The sequence below is a fragment of the Pelodiscus sinensis genome, chromosome 6, assembly GCF_052426305.1.
Source record: "Pelodiscus sinensis isolate ZL-2025 chromosome 6, ASM5242630v1, whole genome shotgun sequence".
In the NCBI taxonomy this organism is placed as follows: domain Eukaryota; kingdom Metazoa; phylum Chordata; order Testudines; family Trionychidae; genus Pelodiscus; species Pelodiscus sinensis.
This window is the reverse complement of record NC_143057.1, coordinates 21,666,526-21,688,688: the sequence shown is the minus strand read 5'-3', so window position 1 is coordinate 21,688,688 and position 22,163 is coordinate 21,666,526. Positions and strand designations below refer to the sequence as shown.

The 22,163-nt window shown below is 41.4% G+C and overlaps 1 protein-coding gene across 1 annotated transcript in view; it reads left to right on the top strand.

The window, feature by feature from the left end:
• The window catches only part of SH3GL2 (SH3 domain containing GRB2 like 2, endophilin A1), a 141,918-nt gene that overhangs the window by 97,592 nt on the left and 22,163 nt on the right, over positions 1-22,163 (top strand). The window contains exons 2-4 of the mRNA XM_075931518.2: positions 4,809-4,877; positions 7,529-7,601; positions 21,262-21,405. Of these exons, the coding sequence (XP_075787633.2) occupies positions 4,809-4,877; positions 7,529-7,601; positions 21,262-21,405 (286 nt within the window). The remainder of the gene's footprint in view (positions 1-4,808; positions 4,878-7,528; positions 7,602-21,261; positions 21,406-22,163) is intronic.

Sequence of the window (22,163 nt, the reverse complement as noted above, 5' to 3'; positions counted from 1 at the left end):
AGTGTTGATGTACCCATCTAGACCTCGCCCAGAAGAAAGATGGTCATGATGGGGAGCTGCAATGTGGAGTCCTGGGGAAGCAAGAGTGGCAATTCAGGGATACCACAGGTTTGTGTAATTTCATATTAACTGTGAAGAAACATCCAGCAAGAACTTCCATTAAGATGTTCAGGCTTCACACTTGAGGAAAGATAAACATTGAGAAGCAATGACTCTGAAATAGATTTGGGGATTGTGGTGGATGATCAGATGTATGTGAGTTCCCAGTTCAAAGCTACTGCCAAAAGGATTAATATGGTCCTGGAATGCACAAACAGGGCATGTCTACACCACACGGAAGATCAGCGTTGCTGCGGTTAATCTTCCAGCGTTCAATTTAGAGGGTCTATTATAGACCCGCTAAATCAAACTCAGAGGGCACTACCGTCAGCACAATACCCTGCTCCTCATAAGGAATAAGAGGAGCCGACAGGAGCATTTGTTCCTGTCAGCCTCCCACAATGTGGATAGTGCAGAAACACAATGTAAGATACATAGACTGTTATACAGGAGGCTATGTTAGATTATCACAATGGTTCCTTTTGGCACTGGAATCTATGAATCCATGATAGACCTAAAAGATGCTAAAGCACTGTACTTTTCATTGCTGCTGTTAAAAATGCATCAGTCTCTAAAAAACAGGTAATCAAAATCTGCTTTGAACTCTTCGATATTGATATAGTTGCACACTCTGCCTTTTAAATAATTTATTTTAGAATATAAGAATGGCCATACTAGGTCAAATCAAAGGTCCACCTAGCCCAGTGTCCTGTCTGCCAACAGTGGCCAATATCCCAGAGGGAGTGAATAGAAAAGGTAATCATCATGTGATTCCCCCCTGACACCTATTCCCAGCCTCTGACAAAGAGGTTAGGGACCCCATCCTGGCTAATAGCCATTTAGAAGTTGCCTTTATGGATTTTGCCTGCATAGCTCTTAGTATGAGACCCATATGCAATGCATTCATTCTCAGGTTGACACAGAATCATCCTCTGTACTATTTTCCAATGTTTGGGGTAAACAGAGAGCCCTTTCACAAAGGTGTTTCATAGATGAATAATACTTTTCAGGACACCTAATACATTTCCCATCCAGTTCTGAATTGTTCCCAGCAGTACTGAATTTCATCTATATGAATTTCCACACATTTTACTACGCCCTATGGGGGGTACATTTATACAGCAGCGTTATTTCAGAATAACGTCTGTTATTCCGAAATGATTATGTGAGTGTGTACATAGCTAGCCTGTTATTTCAAATAATTTCAAAATAACAGGCAGCTTATTTCAGCGTTTGTGAACCTCATTCCACAAGGAATAATGCCTCTTCCAAAATAGCTATTTTGAAAGAGCAGTAGTATGGACACTCCACTGCTGCTATTTTGAAATAGCTCCTCCCCAGACCATTCAAAGTAATTACTCCCAAGTGCTTCCTGGGGCTCTAAACAGAGGTAGGGCATCCATGTTAGGGGAGCCCGCTTTAGACTAATTTCCGGGCTTCCCTGTGGTGTAGACGCGCTATTTCGAAATAAACAATTTTGAAGTATTTCTTCTGGAATAGCTTATTCAAACATCAGAAAGGAGGATTTGTGCCCTTCATAGGAAATAGTAAAATGACAGACTGCACCTCCCCAAAGGCCTCCCTCTCCTTAGAGCCAGGCTAACCAAATAGTAAACATGGTGGTTGAAACTGAGTGGAAACACAAGTGTTATTCTGACTTCACTTATATGTCTGTTATAAGGGTATGTCTACACTACAAAGTTAATTCGAACTAACGTCCGTTAGTTCGAATTAACTTTGATAGGCGCTACACTAGCACTCCACTAATTAGAACTTAATTCGAACTAGCGGAGCGCTTAGTTCGAACTAGGTAAACCTCATTGTATGAGGATTAAGCCTAGTTCGAACTTACTAGTTCGAATTAAGGGGTGTGTAGCCCCTTAATTTGAACTAGTGGGAGGCTAGCCCTCCCCAGCTTTCCCTGGTGGCCACTCTGGCCAACACCAGGGAAACTCTATTGCCCCCCTCCTGGCCCCGGACCCCTTAAAGGGGCACGGGCTGGCTACGGTGCCCGTGTCAGGTGCAAGCCTGCCAGCACCCAGCCAGCAGACCCTGCACCTGGCACGGCTTGAGCCAGCCACCCGATGCCCCCCAGCCCTCCCCCTCTTCCCGGGACCAGTCTGGCGGCTCCTGGGAGCTTGCCCGGGACCACTAGAGGCGGGCACCCGCCTGGTCTAGTGCAGACATCGTGGACCTTGTCCACGACCTCCGCACTAGGCATAGGAAAGTGGCCATCTAGGGCAGGAGAGCTGCCAGCCTGGCCACCCAGGAGAAGGTGTGCATGAAAATCAAGGTGGTCCACTGAGACCCCCGACCCTGAGCCCTGAGCTTACAATGGCCGTCCTGGGTCAGACCAAAGGTCCATCTAGCCCAGTAGCCTGTCTGCCGACAGCGGCCAACCCTAGGGAACCTGGAGGGGATGGACCGAAGACAGTGACCAAGCCATTTGTCTCGTTCCATCCCTCCCCAGCCTTTCACAAACTTTGGGCAGGGACACCACTCCTACTCCCTGGCTAATACCACTCCATGGACCCAACCTCCATCACTTTATCTCACTTCTCTTTAAACTCTGTTCTAGTTCTAGCCTTCAGAGCCTCCTGCAGCAAGCAGTTCCACAGGTTGACTCTTTGCTTTGTGAAGAACAACTTTCTATTACTATTTTGAAGCCTGCTACCCATTCCTTTCCTTTGGTGTCCTCTAGTCCTTCTTTATGGGAACTAATGAAGAACTTTTCTTGATGCACCCTCTCTACCCCACTTATGCTTTTATAGACCTCTATCCTATCCCCCCTCAGTCTCCTCTTTTCTAAACTGAAAAGTCCCAGTCTCTTTAGCCTCTCTTCATATGAGACCTCTTCCAAACCTCTGATAATTGTAGTTGCCCTCCCCTCTCCCACCTCCTTTTCCCAGTCTCCCCGAGTTTTGTTCAATAAAGAGAGATTCTATTTTTGACCACACGTTTTCTTTATTTTGTACATCAGGAAGGGGGGCTAGGGAAGGGTAAGTGGAAGGAGGTGAGGGAGGAATGGGGTACGAGCCCCCGATAGGGAGGACTGAGCTGGCTCTGTGGGCTTCTGGGGGTGGAAGCTCTCCTGCAGCCCCCCCAATTGGCCCCTCTCCCCAGATGGCAGCCTGCGGCAAGTGCAGCCGGTCTGATGGCCGAGTGCTGTGATGTGCCCAGTGTGGATACTCAGGGCACTCAGGCCAAGACAGGACTGCTTTGCAAGTGGGGCACCCCTGAGAACTGGGGTGGGGGTCGGGTCCCTTTAAGCACAGCCCTCGGCTAGCCTGAGGCAGCAGCTCCACGCTCTAAGTCCTCCTCTGATGCCCTGCCGGCACTGCTTCCGGCCATCCTTAACCCCGGTTCAGGGTCCACTTAATGTGGACATGCTAATTCGAATTAGCAAAACGCTAATTTGAACTAGTTTTTTAGTTTAAATCCGTTAGTTCGAATTAGCTTAGTTCGATTAACTAATTCGAACTAAGTTAGTTCGAATTAGCGCTGTAGTGTAGATGTACCCTTACACAAGTAACACCACTAAATTCAATAGTTATACTGGCATGAAAAACATATCAGAAAGATCAGAAACAGACGCCTAGAGGAAAATGTAAAATTAAATTATATACAGTATAATGAATTGCACATTACAATGAAAAACTGAAAGTAGTGTGTTATTTATTGTGACAAGTGCAGACACAGTGTATGATGAGATCAGGTGGTGGGTCAAACCCATTTAATTGACTTCTGTGGAGCTATACTAGTCATAAATGTGGCCCATTCTGACTCTGTGCCATTACAGCAAGTCCCCTACAGATGCATGGTGACTGGGGCTGGTCATCATTAGTGCTGTTGGCAATAAAGGGAAACTCAATTTAATGTGTTCCAATGTGAATCAGGAAAATAAAGGACAGCACAAAATCAGGTCCAGATCATTTCCACAGTGAACATTTTATGAGAAATGAAGACTTACCAAAGCCGCGTCACCAGAGTTCAGTTTATTTCTTATTTCAGCTAAAATTTCATCAAGTTTAAAATTTGTATACATAGCTCATATGACCACTATTGCTTTCCAATATGAAAGTGTTTGTTCATGTACTTACTACAAGCCCATACATAGTCTGAGAATGATTTTCTATGGATGTTTCTTTTATTTAGAGAAAAAATAGTATGTCACTTGTAAGAGGCTGAGTTCTGGCTTGAGCCAGGTATTATATCTGAATGTCAGGTTGAGCATCTCTGTTCAGGGGAAATGTGCAACCCCCACTAACACGCTGGTTGTTCCTGTCAAGTAGCTAGAGCACATATAGGGGATTGTGAGGCTGATTCTGCTCAGAGGTAATAGATCTGGTCTGTAGCTCAAGCAGTAGAGATTTGTTATTTGAAATCTGGAGTTAATTTTCCCCCAGATGTAAGGGAGTAGAGCTCCAAACCTGCAAAAACTTCTGCATGTGCTTCATTTCACATGCCATCTATAGTCTCATTGACTTCAGTGCAGGATTGAGGCTAAGAGAATAGGCCACAAGGCTGTTTTTCACTCCAGGCATAGGCCATATTAAAACTCAGTTCTGCAGATGTGAATGGCAGAGCATACAATCACTGTACCAGTTAGTTCCTCACAGGAACCTCTACATTGGAAACCAAAGCATGTCTGAGAATTCTGGGTAGATCTTCAGTCATCACTCATCTTGCTTTTTGTTTTTAATTCACAGAAAGTGAGTGAGAAGGTTGGAGGTGCAGAAGGAACTAAGCTTGATGATGACTTCAAAGAAATGGAAAGGGTAAGTCTGAACATAAATATGTTTTTAGGTTGGGATTTAAAAAAAAAGTGACTTAGCTGCATGAGTCTGAGGACAACTCATATTCCCAAATCATTATACTGCAGAATTACACTTATGGTCTGTTACACCTTTTTGTTTTCTATTCAGGAAATATAAATAACAAATATAACATACAAACATCAGTGATAACAGCCTCAATTTAGCTCTGAGTTAATCCACTATAGTGGATCCCTTGAAACAGAGAGTCTGCTCAGATGGATGGGTATTTTTACAACACAAAAATCCCACAATCCTCAGCTCAGTGAGGCCAATCAAGAGAGAAAGAGTTAGTTGAGGAAAGAATGCACCCAATTCACAAGTTCAGAGCATCCCCCAAGCAACCTTCACTAGCAGAACTCCTTTGGATCTAGGTCTGCCTTCCCTCATCAGAACCTCCAGGGATGCTGAAAATGACATCACCTGCTTTTCCATGGCTGTGAATCCCTCTTGGAAGAAAAGGGAGCACAATACTGTATGTGTATGTGACAAGGAGTTCACTCCACACAGGACTAACAGGAGTTTAAATGGCCAGGTAGCCAATTAACTCTACAGTCTGCCCCTAGAGGAGGAGCTGGAGATCAGGGAGCTAATTGAAAGCTGGCTCTGTTGGCCAGAAGTGTGTGTGTGTGTGTGTGTGTGTGTGTGTGTGTGTGTGTGTGTGTGTGTGTGTGTGTGTGTGTGTGTGTGTGTGCTATAATGTCATAACCATCATATGCCACAGTAACTAATGTGTTACTATTTATCTGGATTGCAACACATGGTCAACTGGTGAGATTCTGTACCCCAGAATCAGTCTTTTCAGCTTCATCATTCAAGATATTTATTTCCAGCCTTTTAGTAAACACTGGGAATGTTCTCTCCCCTAATGCATAATACCTGCCTACTTTACATCCTCTCTTACTCAGCTCATCAACAAAGTCACTTCTGGCCTCATTACCAGGAGGTTCAGCTACTCTAAGCCACCAGTTCCCAGCTATCTTCTGCTATTGGGTGGGAATGAGATATAGCAAATGATAAAGACATGATAAAATGGGAGGGAGAGTAGGCAGAAGAAGCTGTGACTAACTCAACTCAGGTGTTCTTTAAAAAAAATTTACTGTTTGGAAAAAAACACTTTGCTGTACTATAGGAGAAACTCAGTGTAGAGAAGTACAACAATGTACTTTTGAAAGTGCAGCATGTCCAATAAGTAATAGAGAGCCCCAGAGCTTCAGAGGCACACTAAGAGCAATATAGTTCTCTTTTTGAGCCTGAACCTGAGAGGTATTGTGTGTCCTCTGGCAAATGCTGAGAACCTGGAATGCCCAAAAGTCAGTGGATGTTGAAGAAGCTCAGAATCAAATCCATCTGGCCCTTACAGATCTGGGATCTCAAACCATTCTTTTCTTCTTGTTAAATTAATGAATTATAAAAAATTATTGCTTTAAATATATAAAATGCAGTTACACATTTTCCCAATATAACTTTAATGAAAAAACATATGGGGAATATAAAATTTAAATAATGCTCCCATCACATTAAAAACAAGTAAGCTTTTGAAAAGAAAATAGGTGTAAGGCCAGATAGAAAAAAAGGTGCATGAGAACTCATTGAGTTCAACAATATGAGCAATTGTAACAGAGAAGTTTAACTATGGACCTAATTCAAATCTATACTCTTGGAAACAACACCAGAGTTACAATATAAACAGAAAGGTGAAAGCATGCTGGAGCGAGGTATTTCTGAGATGTTTTTCAGCCTAACCTATCATTTGGTATTCTACAGATGTACTTATAAAGTCAAAATAAATTTACTAGTAATTTGTGAATTGGTGCTGTCATGTACAGAAAGTGAGATTACTCAGGATAACTTACAGTTCTTATCCAAAGAGATCCACAAAGAGCCATTCTTACTATCTGAGGCACACAAAAAACCAAGTGCATGGCAGACATCTTACAATATATTGCTCCTGCAGGAACATTACACAATAACAAACTTCTCCAGTCATTCAAGTGAGACCCTATCGGCTGATTCTAAAGAAAGGGAGCATGTTTTTCTGGACCTATATAATATGGTTTTAGTTCATCTCCACAGCCAGATTATCCAGCTATTGTAAAATGGGGAGGTCATCTGGCATCACTGGCAGAGAAAAGAGGCATTTGGCTGGGAAGCCTGTTCCAGGTATGATGTGATACGAGACCAGATGGGTCTGATAGCATCTCACCCATGAGGCCCTCTCAGGAGGCCAACTGCAGAATATTGTCAGATACAGAAGAAACTACTGATCCAGCAAGGAGGTTACAAATGTATGAATTCCCATGACCCATTCTCCCTTAAAGAAAAAAATCTATTTTCTTCTTGTATCACTGTTCCACTCTAATTGCTGCCTAAGGTTTGGAATCTCTTTGGGAGTTACAAACTTCTCCAACTCAAGAGATGGATTCTTGTGCAGTACAGCACTTCACCAGCTATGTTACTTTTTCCCCCAGCACCACTGCTGCATCTGTCACCCAGCCCCCACAATGACAACCCTCAGGGGAATAAACCTAACAAGAAAAATGAGTTTTCTTTAAAATCTAACATTTGTCTGTCTTGTCTTCCTCTTGTTTATGTTCTTCTCATTATAATTTCAGAAAGTAGATGTCACCAGCAGGGCTGTGGTGGAAATAATGACCAAGACAGTAGAATATCTTCAGCCAAACCCAGGTATGGAACTTCTAAGTTGCAGAATACTTTAAAGTTGTTTACCTTTTCTTGGGTTGTTCTGGTTTACAGGGTGCTTTCTCAGTAGTCTGTCCCGCTGTAACTACCCAACAGTCCTTTTCTTTGAAACTAGTTCTTTTTCTATATTCTGGTGAAGTACGTGTCACTGTATTTAATGTATGTGTCTTTCTTACATACATGTGACAAGATTATATTCTCAGTTATGATGGTGTAAATTAAGATCAACACCAAGTTAATGGAGTTATGTCGGCAGGAATACAGTAACTGAGATCAGAATCAGGCCTTTTGTGATTCTTCATGGACTCAGTGGTGTTGATGGTTTCTGTAGAACCAAGACTAGCTGTGCCAAAAGTAGCATCAGATTAATCAGAATTACAGCCATCCATATCAAATTATTATTATAAAGGAAACTGGAGTATAGTTTTCTGTCTTTCATAGTAGCCAGCAACTAATCAAACTCTACATTATGAGTTCAAATGTGGGCAAAGAAGTGATGGGGGGTTCTCCTGAATTTTCAGTGTAGCTTGGTGAAGTCTACCTTGTGTGACCATTCAAAGGCCTCATGAAAATCACCTGTGTAACAGGTTATTTTCTAGAACCAGTGACACAGAGTTGCAGTCAGTACATTTCAGGATGGTTTGGGTAATTGTTTAAGAAAGGGGGTTGCCCAATAAAGTTAATCTAATGCACAGATTTCACTGCAGATGCTTTTTCTGATTTGTATGTGTCTTTCTCACATACATGAGGCAGTGTCTAAACATGAGATTTTATCATAATTAAATTCACTGGCTCTCCACTTTCAGATTATGGACAATATAGAAAATAGAAGGCTGATGAATTTTTTACTCCCATTCCATCATGACCTGAAAAGTGAACTGAAGGTCATGCAGAAAGTTAAAAACTTGATTGATAATCATGCCTACTTTGTCCATTCAGTGGAATTCTGAGCACTGTGAGAGAGAAAAGGGAATGAGAGGAAGCTGCTTGCAGCAGGGACTTGAAGCCTGTGTAAGACTTGCCAGATGAGCTAACTAGAGACACCTGGCAAGGGGAGGGAACAACAAGCAGCCAGCTCCTTATAAGACAGCTGAAGCAGTTGCTTCAGGGAGCTGACTCTGGGAAGCGTGTGAGGATTTAAGCTTTGAGCAGGATAGCAGCAAGTGGAAATCAGGTAGAGCACTTCCTAAAAACTCATTTTTTAAAAAGATGAAGAAACCTTTTTAGATGAAGAAACCTTTTCACACCCCAGGCTCTGAGGTGAGAGATACGCCTTGGACTTTGATTTCTACTTTTGAGACATTGTCTAAATAAACCTAGCCCCCTATAAGGGTGGTGATGGGACAGGCATGTATGTCAGGTCTCTATAAAAGGGCCTGGAAGAGAGAGAATAAAGACAGAGCAGAGGTATCCCAGCCACAAGAGGGGTATGGAGGTAGCCAACTCATCCATACATACCTAATTCGCCCAGGCCTACATTTTTCTTAAAACGAAGTGAAAATAACAGTGTCAAAAAGCGTTCCATTGCCAAAAATAACCTCAATTTTTTTAAATAGAACTCACACATCCAGTTGTATTTCTAACTTCCACTGCTTCAAGAGCAGACACTTCTATTGAGCCAGCCTCCCACAGGGCTAGCCAAAGTATTTCCACTGGGCTGCATGACTCTTAAATCTTTTTCTATCACAGGCTTCTGTAAGATCATACACAGTTGCAGCAGTCTCTCCATAATAGCAACGACTTACTATGGAAGAACTAAGAAATCAGTACATACGAAAAATGTGGCTTTTTTTTGTCAACATGAGTTACCTTGCCCTTTATGTGAGTTCAGTTTTGCCTGGAGAGCTGTTTTTTACCTTTCAGTGGGTTGGCTGAAAGGAAATGTAAATACTACACAGGAATAAAATCAGAAGAAAATCTTGAGAGAAAAGCTGGTCCATTGGTTAAGATAGTAATCTGGTTTCTGGGGACACTCGGGTTCCAATCACTGCTTTGTCCAAGATTTCCTGTGCGATCCCAGGCAAGTCATTTAGCCTTTCTGGGTATGTCCACACAGAAATTAAATACCTGTGGCTGTCCCAGGTCAGCTGACTCTCAGAACTGGGACTGTAAAATTGCTGTGAAGACATCCAAGCATAGGCTGGAACCCAAGCTCTGGGACCCTGAGAATGGGGTGGGTCTCAGAACTCAGACTCCAGCCCTGGCCTGAATGAATACACAGCAATGTTTTTAGTCCCACAAGTCTGAACCTTGGTCTACACTAGGGAGTTATTTCAAAATAACTACACTTATTTCAAAATAACAAGCAGGGCATCCACTCTACCAACCACATTATTTCAAAATAATGGTCTGGTTATTTTGAAATAACTCCTGCTTTCCATGAGGAATAATATTAATTTCAAAATAGTTATTCTCAAATAGCGTTAGTGTGGATGCTCTGGTGCTGCTATTTCAAAATAACTGCTGGCCAGAGTATTCAAACTAATTTCTCCCTAGAACTTCCTGGAGCTCTAAGTCGAGGTAGCATATACTCATTAGTGGAGCCTGCCTCAGACTAATTTTGAAGCTTCCCCGTGGTGTGGGGACATGCTATTTTGAAATTATTATTTCGGGAGCTATTATTTTGAAATAAGTTATTTCAAAATAATTTCCTAGTGTAGTCATGCCCTGAGTGAGCTCTCCTGGACCATCTATGGCTACACCACAGGTTTTTTATGCTAGGGTAGATGTACCCTCTGTGTCTCTGATCCTAACCTGTACCTTAGCTAGATAGCACCTGCATATTCCTGAAAAAACAGTGCACCAAGACCTGTTCTGTCAAACTTATGTGACCCACATTTCCATCTTATCTGAGCACCTTCTCTTGGTTAATGTATTTATCTTCATAACATTTTCACCTCTTATCAGATGTTATCAACCTTGTTTTATAAGCGGAGAACTGAGACCTAGATAACCTAAGTGACGCACAGAAAGTCTGTGATGGAGTAGGGACTTAAACCCAGGTCCTCCAACTCCTACATGCCCTAACCATTGGACTATTCTTCCTCTCTCATTAACCAGCTAAAAATACCTGTGTCATGGAAGAACCTAGAGGCTGATTCTAATTTTGTATATTTGAGTCATAAGTCCATTGAAATCACTGTGGAGTAACTATGAAGTCAGTGATGCTGCAGTAATGTAAAAACAGTTCTTCTGACACAATTCAGTCCCTGGGTCTTGGTGCTTTCATTTGAATAAATATTCTTTGATGCTGAATGGGTTTATGTGTCTGCAGAAATGTGTAGATATCTGACATCTGTTAATGGCCATAATAGAAAATGCCATTAAACAGACAAATTTCTTATCAGTATATGGCCAATTTTCATTCTTCTTTACTGAGTGAGTTTTAAGGTGTCACACCTTGCTGTTTTGTTGGTCTAACCTCTGCAAACATGCAAATATAACCATCAACATTCATTAACAGAAAAGGAAGAAACATAAAGGGATATAGGGGTCATAGTGGACAACAAGTTAAACATGAGACAACAGTATGACATTCTTGTAAAAAAAAAAAAAAAGCAAACATGATTCTGGGATGCATTAACTGGAGTGTTGTGAGCAAGACACAAGAAGTCATTCTTCTGCTCTATTCTGCACTGATTAGGCCTGTGTCCAGTTCTGAGCACCAAATGTCAAGAGAGATGTGAAAAAACTAGAGAAGGTCCAGAGAAGAGTGACACAAATGATGAAAGGTCTAGAGAACATGATCTATGTGGGAAGACTGAAAGAATTGGGCTTGTTTAGTTTAGTTTAGTTTAGTTTAGTTTAGAAAAGAGAAGACTAAGAGGGGGACATGATAGTGGTTTTCAAGTATCTAAAAGGGTGTTACAAGGAGGAGGGAGAAAAATTGTTCTCATTGGCCTCTGAGGATAGGACAAGAAGCAATGGGCTTAAATTGCATCAAGGGAGGGTTAAGTTGGACATTAGGGAAAACTTCCTAACTGTCAAGGTGGTTAAACACTGGAATAAATTGACTTGGGAAATTGTGGAATCTCCATCTCTGGAGATATTTAAGAGCAGGTTAGACAGACACCTGTCAGGGATGATCTAGACTGTGCTTGGTCCTGCTGTGAGGGCAGGGGACTGGACTCGATGACCTCTCGAAGTCCCTTCCAGTTCTATGATTCTGTGAAAAGCTGATCTTACAAACATGATTCTACACAATAGTTCTAAAAATACTTGCTGAGGGTGTGTCTAACTACAGGTTGTTTTTTTTTTAAAGTGGCCTTTTTTCGAAAAAACTGTACCTGTGTCTAGACTGCCGCCAGATTCTGTCCACAGTAAATTGAAAGAATGCAGCGATTTTGTCGATGGCGGTAAACCTCATTCTATGAGGAATACTGCCTTTTTTTCGAAAGTCATCTTTCAAAAAAAGGAGCTATTGCATGAAAAGAGGGCTCTTTTGAAAGAGAGCATCTAGACTCTTTCAAAAAAGCAAGCGGCTTTTTCGAAAAATCTTTTTGTTGTCTAGACACTTTTTCGAAAGAGGCTTGCAGGCTAAATGTAGCCTGAATGGGAGCCTAAATTGATTATATTCTGGATTCTGGCCAAGAGTCTCAGCAGTGCGAATGTTTTGGGTTGCCTCTTGTCTCATGAGAGTCAACCTGAGTTATCTAAAAGAGGCCAATTTGCAGAGTAGCACTCCTTGAAAAATTGGTCCCTTTAAAGATCTCTCAAGATGAACATCCAAAATCTGAAGAATTCAAAATCACTAGTCATTTCTGAAAATCTTAGCTATGTGTTTACAAATACACACATGGCCTCAGCACCTTATAGGATTCCCGTCTCAGGTCTTGGTCTTGCACAATGTCTGCCAGCATGGAGCTCATTGTCAAATCAGGGCTACAGACACTCAGAAAATTTGATGGAAAGAGAGACAAGTGTCATGTTTCTCAACCTGTTAGATACTAGGGATCATCTTGCTGCCTTCCTACTCTGTGTCAAGGAGATCTTAGGGACCCCTGGTTCATGTGCTGGTCATTGAGAGACACCGGACAAGCATGGAAGGATGGTCAATTTAGCAATGTTGCCATAATTGGCTTGCAGAGGTCACTCAGAAACAACAGATAGCACAGGCGACAGTCAGGCAACTTAACCAAGAGAAACTAAGGCAAAATTATAAAAATATATTTTAAATATTATAGCATTGGAACGTCGGAGCCATAAGTATTGTATCAACAATATCTGTAAGAATTCCATACGCTATGTATAACATCAATAATCTAACAGTGATATAAAGAGTAAAATTAATAGCCATCTAACATATTGTCATTACTTCGCTGACTGCCCCTACCCTGCCATGAGGCTTGCTAGAGAAAGTGAATTAACTGCTTTTGTCAGTAGGCTTGCTAGTAGAGCTCTGGCGTTCTGCAGTGCAGTCTTTAGTTCTGGGCAGTGATAAGTTCCAGAGTGACCTAAACAAGTTGAAGGATTGGACCATACTCATGGCAGGACCAAGCACCATCTAGACCATCCCTGGCAGTTGTCTGTCTAACCTGCTCTTAAAAATCATGCACTGCCACAGGCTGGGGACTGACTAGTTAAGCAGCAGTTGTACAGAAAAGAACCTGGGGCTTATTAAGTTAAGATGCTGGATATGAGTCAACAGTGTGTCCTTGTCAATAGTGTTGCCAAGAAGGCTAATGGCATATTGGGCTATATTAGAAGGAATATTGCCAGCAGATTGAGGGAGTGATTATTCCTCTCTATTCCCCACAGGAGAGGCAACATCTGGAATATAGTGTCAAGTTTTTCGCCCCCCTCTATAGAAAGGATTTGAACAAATTTGAGACAGTCCAGTGGAGGGCAACAAAAATGATTAGGGGCCTGGAGCACCTGATTTATGAGGAGAGGCTGAGGGATTTGGGCTTATTTTATCTCCAGAAGAGAAGAGCACGGGAAGGTTTGATAGCAGCCTTCAACTACCTGAAAATGGGGGTGGTGTCCAAAGAGGATGTAGGCAGGCTATTCTCAGTGGTGACAGATGACAGAACAAGGAGCAAAGGTCTCAAGTTGCAGTGAGGACGTTTTAGGTTAGATAGTAGGAAAATCTTCACTGGGAGTAAAACACTGGAATGAGTTGTCTAGGGAGGTAGTAGAATTTCCATCTTTAGAGGTTTTCAGGGTCATGCTTGACAAAACCCTGGCTGGAATTATTTAGTTAAGGTTGGTCCTGCTTTGGCTAGGGTTTGGACTACATGACTTGCAGAGGTCTCTGCCAACCCTAATCTTCTATGGTTCCTTCTCTCTGCTTTACATCTCTGCCAAGAATCTTGTAGGAGTCTGCTTCCTGCCATAAGAATGGATGTGAAAGGCATGGCTGGGGGTTACAACAAAGATTAAGATTTACATATTGGGAGGATCCTAACCTCCTAGCAGACGCATTTCTATATTTCTGGTAGTTCTCTGCTAGTAGCAGGGGGTTCTGCTAACATAACTTCCATGGTTAAAGTCAAAGTCTACATAAATAACATCCCTGGCTCCTAGAACATCCAATTTATGATGGAGTCAGCACTGTCAGCTTTTTCTCCCTCCTGCTGAGAGATGAGGAGATGTGAGTCTGTGTGAAACTACCTTTGATTCAAATAAAACACCTGCAGTTAACAAAGTAGATGTCTCTATCCTACTCACGTTCAGGTACTGACTCAAACTGTGCTGTGAGGAGAATAGAAAAGTTATTTATTTTCTTTGTGAAGTGCTGACTTCTTTGAGGAGCTGGGAGCTGTTTCCATGTGAGCCACCACAGTCTCAGAGGCTGTACTCAGGCCATTTGATAAGTTGAGAATTGGAGGCTCACAATTTTGCTATGTAATGGGAATTATTATTATACATTATCCGCATTTCAGTAATGGCCAGGGGCTTGTTCCTCCTTCTGTTGAATCAGTTGCCAAACTCCCATTGATTTCAGTGGGTGCAGGATTGAGACCTGAGAGGTTTGCCAATGGGAGAAAGCAGAAGTACTGAAGGAAAAATTAGACATCTTCTCACCTCATCCTGTCTCCCTCATTGCATCTTTTCCCCCAAAACTCATCCACTGAGGGAGCAGCCACATGGATTACTGGAGGAGTCTGGCACAGGGCAGCAGCAGTGTTCAGGCTGTGCTGTAGTGAGTATAACTGTTTGATCCCCACTGCTGCCCTGTGCCAGGCCGGCCGGTAATCCTCAAGGCCACATCCATTGGGGGAGTGGGTTTGTGGAAAGGGTGGGAGGGCAGGAAGGAGATTAGATTTGGGGCATGAGTATGGACATACCCTCTCTGGGCCACAGGAATTCCTAGGTCTGATTTTGAAATACTTGGTTGGTAGACACTGAGTTTGAGACCTCTGGTGTAAAACAAGCATGGGAGGAAAACTAGGCCCCGTGTTTTCAGTTATTGACATACAATTGTGTGCAAATATAGTGGCTAGGAACACTGCATCACAGGCTGTCTTCTAACAACTGGGAAATTATTTGAATTGCCATGATTTGATGAAACAAAAAATATGACTGGCACAGCTTAATTGGAGATATTTTATATGCAAGACCACAGCAGTAAAGAAGATAATTTGATGACACTTCCACTGACGATGAAATCAGGGGAGAAGGATATTAATGAGTGTAAGAAGCATTACACAGAAAACAATGGTAATTAAAATGGTTTATATGTTAACAGATGGAGAGCTTATTAAAAGGTCCAAAGCTTCATTGCTCATCATCCACAAGTGCTCTGCAGAAAAAGCAATAAACTTGATATATATTATGGACATAATGGTAAAACTTGTTAGCTCTTTTAAAGCCAGAGGCATTCAATCTTGTGATCAAGATTCAGCCACAAGCTCTGGCTTCTCTGAAGCTATCAGGCAGTGCAAAGGAGCCAAATACCCAATTGAGCTTCTAGGTTATAGTTGCATTGCATTGCAGAAGAGGCATGAAACAACTGGAGCTAACAATGAATCTCGCTATGGCTTTATTGGAGACTGTTTAGTTAAAAGAAGTGGTTGAGAAATACAAATTTTTCCCAGAATTTTTTTAAATTCCTCAAATTTTCTCTTACAATTTTGTTTTGTTTTGTTTTTCAATGAAGTAGTACAAAAGTGCCAGTTTTAGGAAACAAAACACTGGTTTATTGCTTTTTGTAAACAGAAATGTTTCCTGTTTTGTTTGGATTTTGATTTCCTTCGAAATTTCAGAAAATGTCTAATGAGACAAAGTTTCTACACAAACTTGTTTTCTTAAAAAAAAAAAAAAAAAAGTTAGGGGAAAAAAGACTGAGAGGAAATACAGCTCTGTTGATGAATCTGATGTACCCTGAGGAGATCTGATTTGTGAACAGGGATGTGAGACTTTAGCAAAACTTGACTTTGCAGTTAGTTTTTATTTTCAATTTTTTGAAAATCTCTTTGGAGTATATTTGAATGAAGAAATGGGAAATAGATCAAGCTTTTCATGATGGTGTGTGTAGCTTGATTTTGCATTACTGATGAGCCTTGCTTGAAAACTAATGAACTCTCCAGGGAAAAGAAAGTATATTGTTAACAGAAGAGCAGTGAAATTATTGAAAGGGAAACTGGGTTTAAGGATACCACAAATGGGAGAAAATCATTACAGATGTGTCTAACCTTGAAAATAGCCTGCCAGGAGATTGAAGGGGGAAAAAATGAATATGATAAAAGTTCAGGGCTAAATGTGGCTATCTTAAAAAAGTACTGCAGAAGGAACATGACAGCAAATATAAAGAATAAGAAATTGAAGCCACTCGTGGTGTTTCTTTTAAACTCTTTTATGGCAGCTTTTTAAAACTAGTGGTTGTTCTTATTTAGCTATTTCATGTTGAGTTCTCTACACAAAGAAAAGGGATGTGAAGAACTGGTCTGCACATGCTGGAAAATTACATTGTGTTAGAATATAATGTTAGAATATAATGTGTAAACACAGATTGGGTTTTTGGTTAGTATCATGTCAGCAGATTGTGAAATGTAGAAATATGGATTAATACGGAACCCTCACTTGGTAGAAAATCAATTTCTTAATCTGCAGGTCACGGTTCAAATTCCTTTACAGGTGACATGTTTTTTTATCATAGTGGTCCTTTCTTGCTTTATAATTGTATGAATTAATTAATGTATTTGTTATGCTTGCTTTACTTCATTCTCAGAGGGGTAGCTGTGTTAGTCTGTAACTTAAAAAACAATGCATAGTCCTGTGGCACCTTAGAGACTTACAAGAATTTATAGTACCATGAGCTTTTGTGGGTAAAACCCATTTCATCTTGACTCTAAGGGTGTATGTACACTGCACCGTTATTTTGAGATAACTAGCATTATTTTGAAATAAAAATGCAAGCGTCTACACAGCCATTCCGTTATTTTTAAATAATTTTGAAATAACAGATGGCTTATTATGAAATCTATAAACCACATTCTACAAGGAATAACGCCTATTCTAAAATAGCAGTTTTGAAATAAGGCGTGTGTAGATGCTCCACTGCTGCTATTTTGAAATAGCCCCTTCCCAGGGCCATTCTAAGGGTATGTCTATACTTGCACCCTCTTTTGAGAGAGGAATGGAAATGAAGACATTCAAAATTGCTAATGAAGCTGGGATTTAAATTATCTTGCACTTCATTTGCATATTTGCATGATGGCGCTATTTTGAAATAACAGACGCTGTTAAGACGCGATTATTTTGAGAGAAAACCCTTTTTTCAAAATAACCCTTATTCCTCATACAATGAGGTTTACCAGATATTTTGAGATAAGGGTTTCCTCTTGAAATTACCGTGTCTTAACAGCGTCTGTTATTTTGAAATAGCGCTATTTCGAAATAGTGCCATAACGCGGATATGCAAATGAAGCACAGGATATTTAAATCCCGGCTTCATTTGCAATTTTGAATGTCTTCATTTGCATCCCTTGAAAGAGAGTGCAATTGTAAACATACCCTAAGTTATTCCTCCACAGTGCTTCCTGGGGCTCTAAATCGAGATAGCACATCCACATTAGGGAAGCCTGGCTCGGACTAATTTTGAGGCTTCTCTGTAGTGTAGATGGGCTATTTTGAAATAAGCTATTTCAGAATAACTATATTCTGAGAAGTGTAGACATACCCTAAGATGCCACAGGACTACTACTCATTACTTTATTATTTTATTTATCTATTTGTCCCCTTCCCCTTACTGTCTCTTTCATCTCTACATTTCATCATTCTTTCCTTTGCTTTTGATTTCCCCATTTCCTATCTAGTCAGAGTGTGGCCCCTCCTTTTAAGTTATTCTCCTGTATTTTTCTTTCCTTTCTGTCTCTCTTTTTTCTGCTATCTGTACTTTTTGTTTTCCTTGTCCTCCAGTATTTTCTCTGTTTTTTACCCCTTGTTCTGTTTCCTCCATTATGCTCAGTTGTCTGAGCCCTCATCTCTTTTCTTCAGAGTTTCCTAGCTTCTTTTCTTCTCCTCACCACCTTAGCATCATTAGCTAAGGGGTAACATGAAGGCTAGCTGACTGCTCTTTTTTTTCTTCTGGTACCCAGACCTGATTCAAAGCCCTTTAAGGACATTGGGAATGTTTTCATTGACTTCAATGGACTTTGGATTAGGCCGTAAAAGAATAAAGTAGCAGACATCTTCCAGCCCAACAATTACAGAGAGATGCTATCTTTTGCGGCATAGAGGTGGAGTCTGCTGCTGACATCTCATTAAAATGGAGTCTCTCATTGGAATGTCAGTCTGCTGCCTGTAGTTCTATGGCAGTTTGAGGCCAGGAGATATCAACAAATTCAGAATAGCATGGTCCAGTGTCACTTTTAGGTAATGAGAAGATGCTTACAAAAACATGCTTTCCTTTCATAATGTTCTTCACAAGCAAAATATGTACTTAGATAATTTCCTGGTTTTAGCACACATATGCCACAATGTGAAAAACAGCATTCAATGCCAGATCTTCATTTGTAGTATTTCGACCAAAAGTGAGTTAACCAATAAGTAAAATACTTCTTGGGTCCACTGTGCTTATGCATTGCTGCAGTGTCCAAATACTGAATAATTTTGCATCTGTGCTGTAATACTGATGCACAGCAGGAAGGGTTACAGATGGCATGTCATCCTTAATTTTGAATTGCTTTTGCTCTTCTGAATTTAAATCAGATCAGACTCATAAATACATTCAAACATATGTTTGTTTTGTGGCTTAATTTTTTCCTATTGTGCAGTGATTTACGATGGCACAGTTCTTATTTATTGTAGTTTACAAAATTAGAAATGTAATTCAGTATATCACTTAAAGCACACTGTGTATGACATTCGCAAACTATTTCTGCATTGGCAGCATTCACCACAAAAATATGGGCTATTGAATGAGTTTATTTCTTCATTTTTGTTTTTCTTTTTATCAGTTTTGATAGCCCAGGTGCCTTTTTTATATAATCACTGTTCTTGGGAGAGTTTTTGCATGGCATATTGGAGAGAAAGTATGAGCTGTAACGCAGTTTATTTTTTATATCAACCCAGGAGTCTTCCCACAATTCTAGTAAAAATAACAAGGGGATTGTAGGCATTTTCTGAGAATATGTTTGATGCATTTTATAGTAAATAAAGAAAGAAAGAGAAATATTACATCTAGCATTTATGGGTGAGCAGATTCTGGCCCCTCTTGCACCATTTTTGGGCATCTGCTGGTGCAAAGCTGCTGCAGTGATGGTTTAACAGTCTATCCAAGGATTCCCCAAAAGCAATAGGGCCAACATATTGATTTCTATGCCCCCGCTCTTCACCGCAGCTGCAGTATAGGCAGTGGAGCCAACAGACACTGCAGGCCCTGGGGCAAGATCTATATGGGGAGGAGGGGCTGGTTCCAAGCCCTTGGAAGGGGCAGGGCCTCAAGGGGAAGGGGCAGGGCATCAACCCTCAGCATCCCCCTGACCATGGCATGACCCTCTCACCCCACAAAGCCGCATGGAGCAGTGCTCTGGTGGCAATTCAAAGGATCACGGAGCTCTGGACACTGCTGTAGCCAGAGCCACTGGCCCCTTTGAATCATGAAGCTCTGGGGGAAGTGCCCTCTTCACCCACCCCCCATTGGCAGGCCTGAGTATAGGGCATGTGACGGCATAAGAATGTGTGGCAGGAGAGTTGGTATACCCGCTGGTCCCCAGTTGTTGTAATAGCTGTTTGGAAGTCCAATATAGATTGCACCTTGAGACTGGACTGTTGCCCAGAAAGCTAGATAATACTTAGTCCTGCCTTGAGTACAGGGGACTGGACTATATGACTTCTCAAGGTCCCTTCCAATCCTATGATTCTGTGATCTGAAGAATGAGAAAATATAAATGGGTTAGAGTTTCCTTCATTTTCCCCTCGCCTGAGCTGCAATGGGTATCAATGACTAGTCCCTAGAGTGTTTTGAAGTCCAGAGGTATTTTGAAATGGACTTCCTGGAGGGCAAGATTGGGTCTCCACTCTGAATGCTTCTGGTCAAATTAAGGCATCTCTGGTATCAATGGCAAAATTCCTGTTGATATCAGTGAGAGCCAGGATTTCACACCCTCTCTCTAAAAATTTGCTGAACATTGAGGCTATGTCTACACTCACAGCTTCTTGCATAAGTATGGCTGTTCTTGAGCAAGAATCTGCAGAGAGTCCACACTGCCTGCCTGCTCTTATGCAAGGAAATTTACAGTATGGCGTGGTAAGAGAGGGCTCCTTGCGCAAGAGCTATGCTCTTTTTTAACAGGTGTAAGCCCTCATGCGCAGGAGCTCTTGTGCAAGAAGGCAGTGTGGACACTCAGCAGGGATTTCTTGCGCAAGAAAGTCCTATGGCTAAAATGGCCCTCGGAGATTTCTTGCGCAAGAGAGCGTCCATACTGCCATGGAAGCTCTTGCGCAAAAGCACAGCGCTCAGATGGCAGTGTGGATGTTTTCTTGCACAAGACTTCTTGCACAAGAACCCTTGCGCAAGATGTTCTTGTGCAAGAAGCCACAAGTGTAGACATAGCCTTAGGGTGTATTCAGACTACACCTCTCTGCTGACAGAGAGATGTAGATTAGGCACATTGAGATTGCTAATGAAGCGGGGATTTAAATATCCCACATTTCATTAGCATAAAAATGGCCGCTGCTTTTTTTTTTTTGGTACTGAGCTCTGTCGGAAAAAAGCAGCAGTCTAGAGGCTGATCTTTCGAAAAATAAAGCCTTTTTCGAAAGATCGTGTAAACCTCATTTCACGAGGGATAAGGGATCTTTCGAAAAAGGCTTTATTTTTTGAAAGATCAGCCTCTAGACTGCCGCTTTTCTCCAACAAAGCTCTGTGCCAAAAAAAAGTGGTGGCCATTTTTATGCTAATGAAGCACAGGATATATAAACCCCCACTTCATTAGCAATTTCGATGCGCCTAATCTACATCTCTCTGTCGGCAGAGAGGTGTAGTCTAGACACACCCTGAGAGTTAATCTTCAATTTATCTGACATACATGTTCAATAGCAGTTTCTTGAACACGTTACAAGAAGCTGAGTAATTCTTTTGTTGAGAACACAAGTGAAATCTCCTGTACTCTACCTACTGCAGCTTAAGATACAGTACTTATAAAGTTTATCTCCCATTTACTGACCTTTGGTAACTCTGTTATTGGTCTGCTTGCAGCTTCCAGAGCTAAACTCAACATGATCAACACAATGTCAAAAATTCGAGGGCAGGAAAAAGGACCAGGCTACCCTCAGGCTGAGGCCTTATTGGCGGACGCTATGCAGAAATTTGGAAGAGAACTTGGCGATGATTGCAACTTTGGTAACTTGGTTTCTTTCCTTTGAATTATGCAAGTCTATTAGTGCTTGTGTAGAATAAGAGCTTTGGCGAACAATCTGCAATGCCCAGATACTGACAGATTGTTCATTTCCCAGTAGGCCAATGACAATCATGATGATGTAGATCTATGATCCTTCCCAGGATGGGAAGTGCAGGTTGTTTTCTTATTGGTAAAAGCCAAATCTTTTTCCTTTGGGATGATATCCATGTAGGCTGTATACTGCCTTACTATGTGCATTACTGAAATGCAATGTGACCAAAAGAGCAGAATGATCTGATGTGATACTATTATAGGCATCCACATTCTCCTACCATCATGCTAAACCTCTCCTGTCCTCGGACCCCTTACAAGAGGATGTTTCTACCTTCATTGCAGATATCGAATAAAGGCTAACAACATATGACGTTCCAAAGTACAATGATGAGTTAAAATGTTAATTCCTCTTTTTCTACGTGATATTTCTCTGCTGCTAAAATTCTACATTTTAGGGGAAAGATCACAAACTTTTTTCATTCATTATCCAGCAAAACTCCCACTGAAGTCAGTGGGGGTATGTCTACACTACAGAGTTAGTTCAAACTAACTTAGTTCGAATTAGTTAATTCGAACTAAGCTAATTCGAACTAACGCGTCTAGAACTAAAAACTAGTTCGAATTAGCATTTTGCTAATTCGAACTAGCATGTCCACATTAAGTGGACCCTGAACAGGGCTTAAGGCTGGCCGGAAGCAGTGCCGGC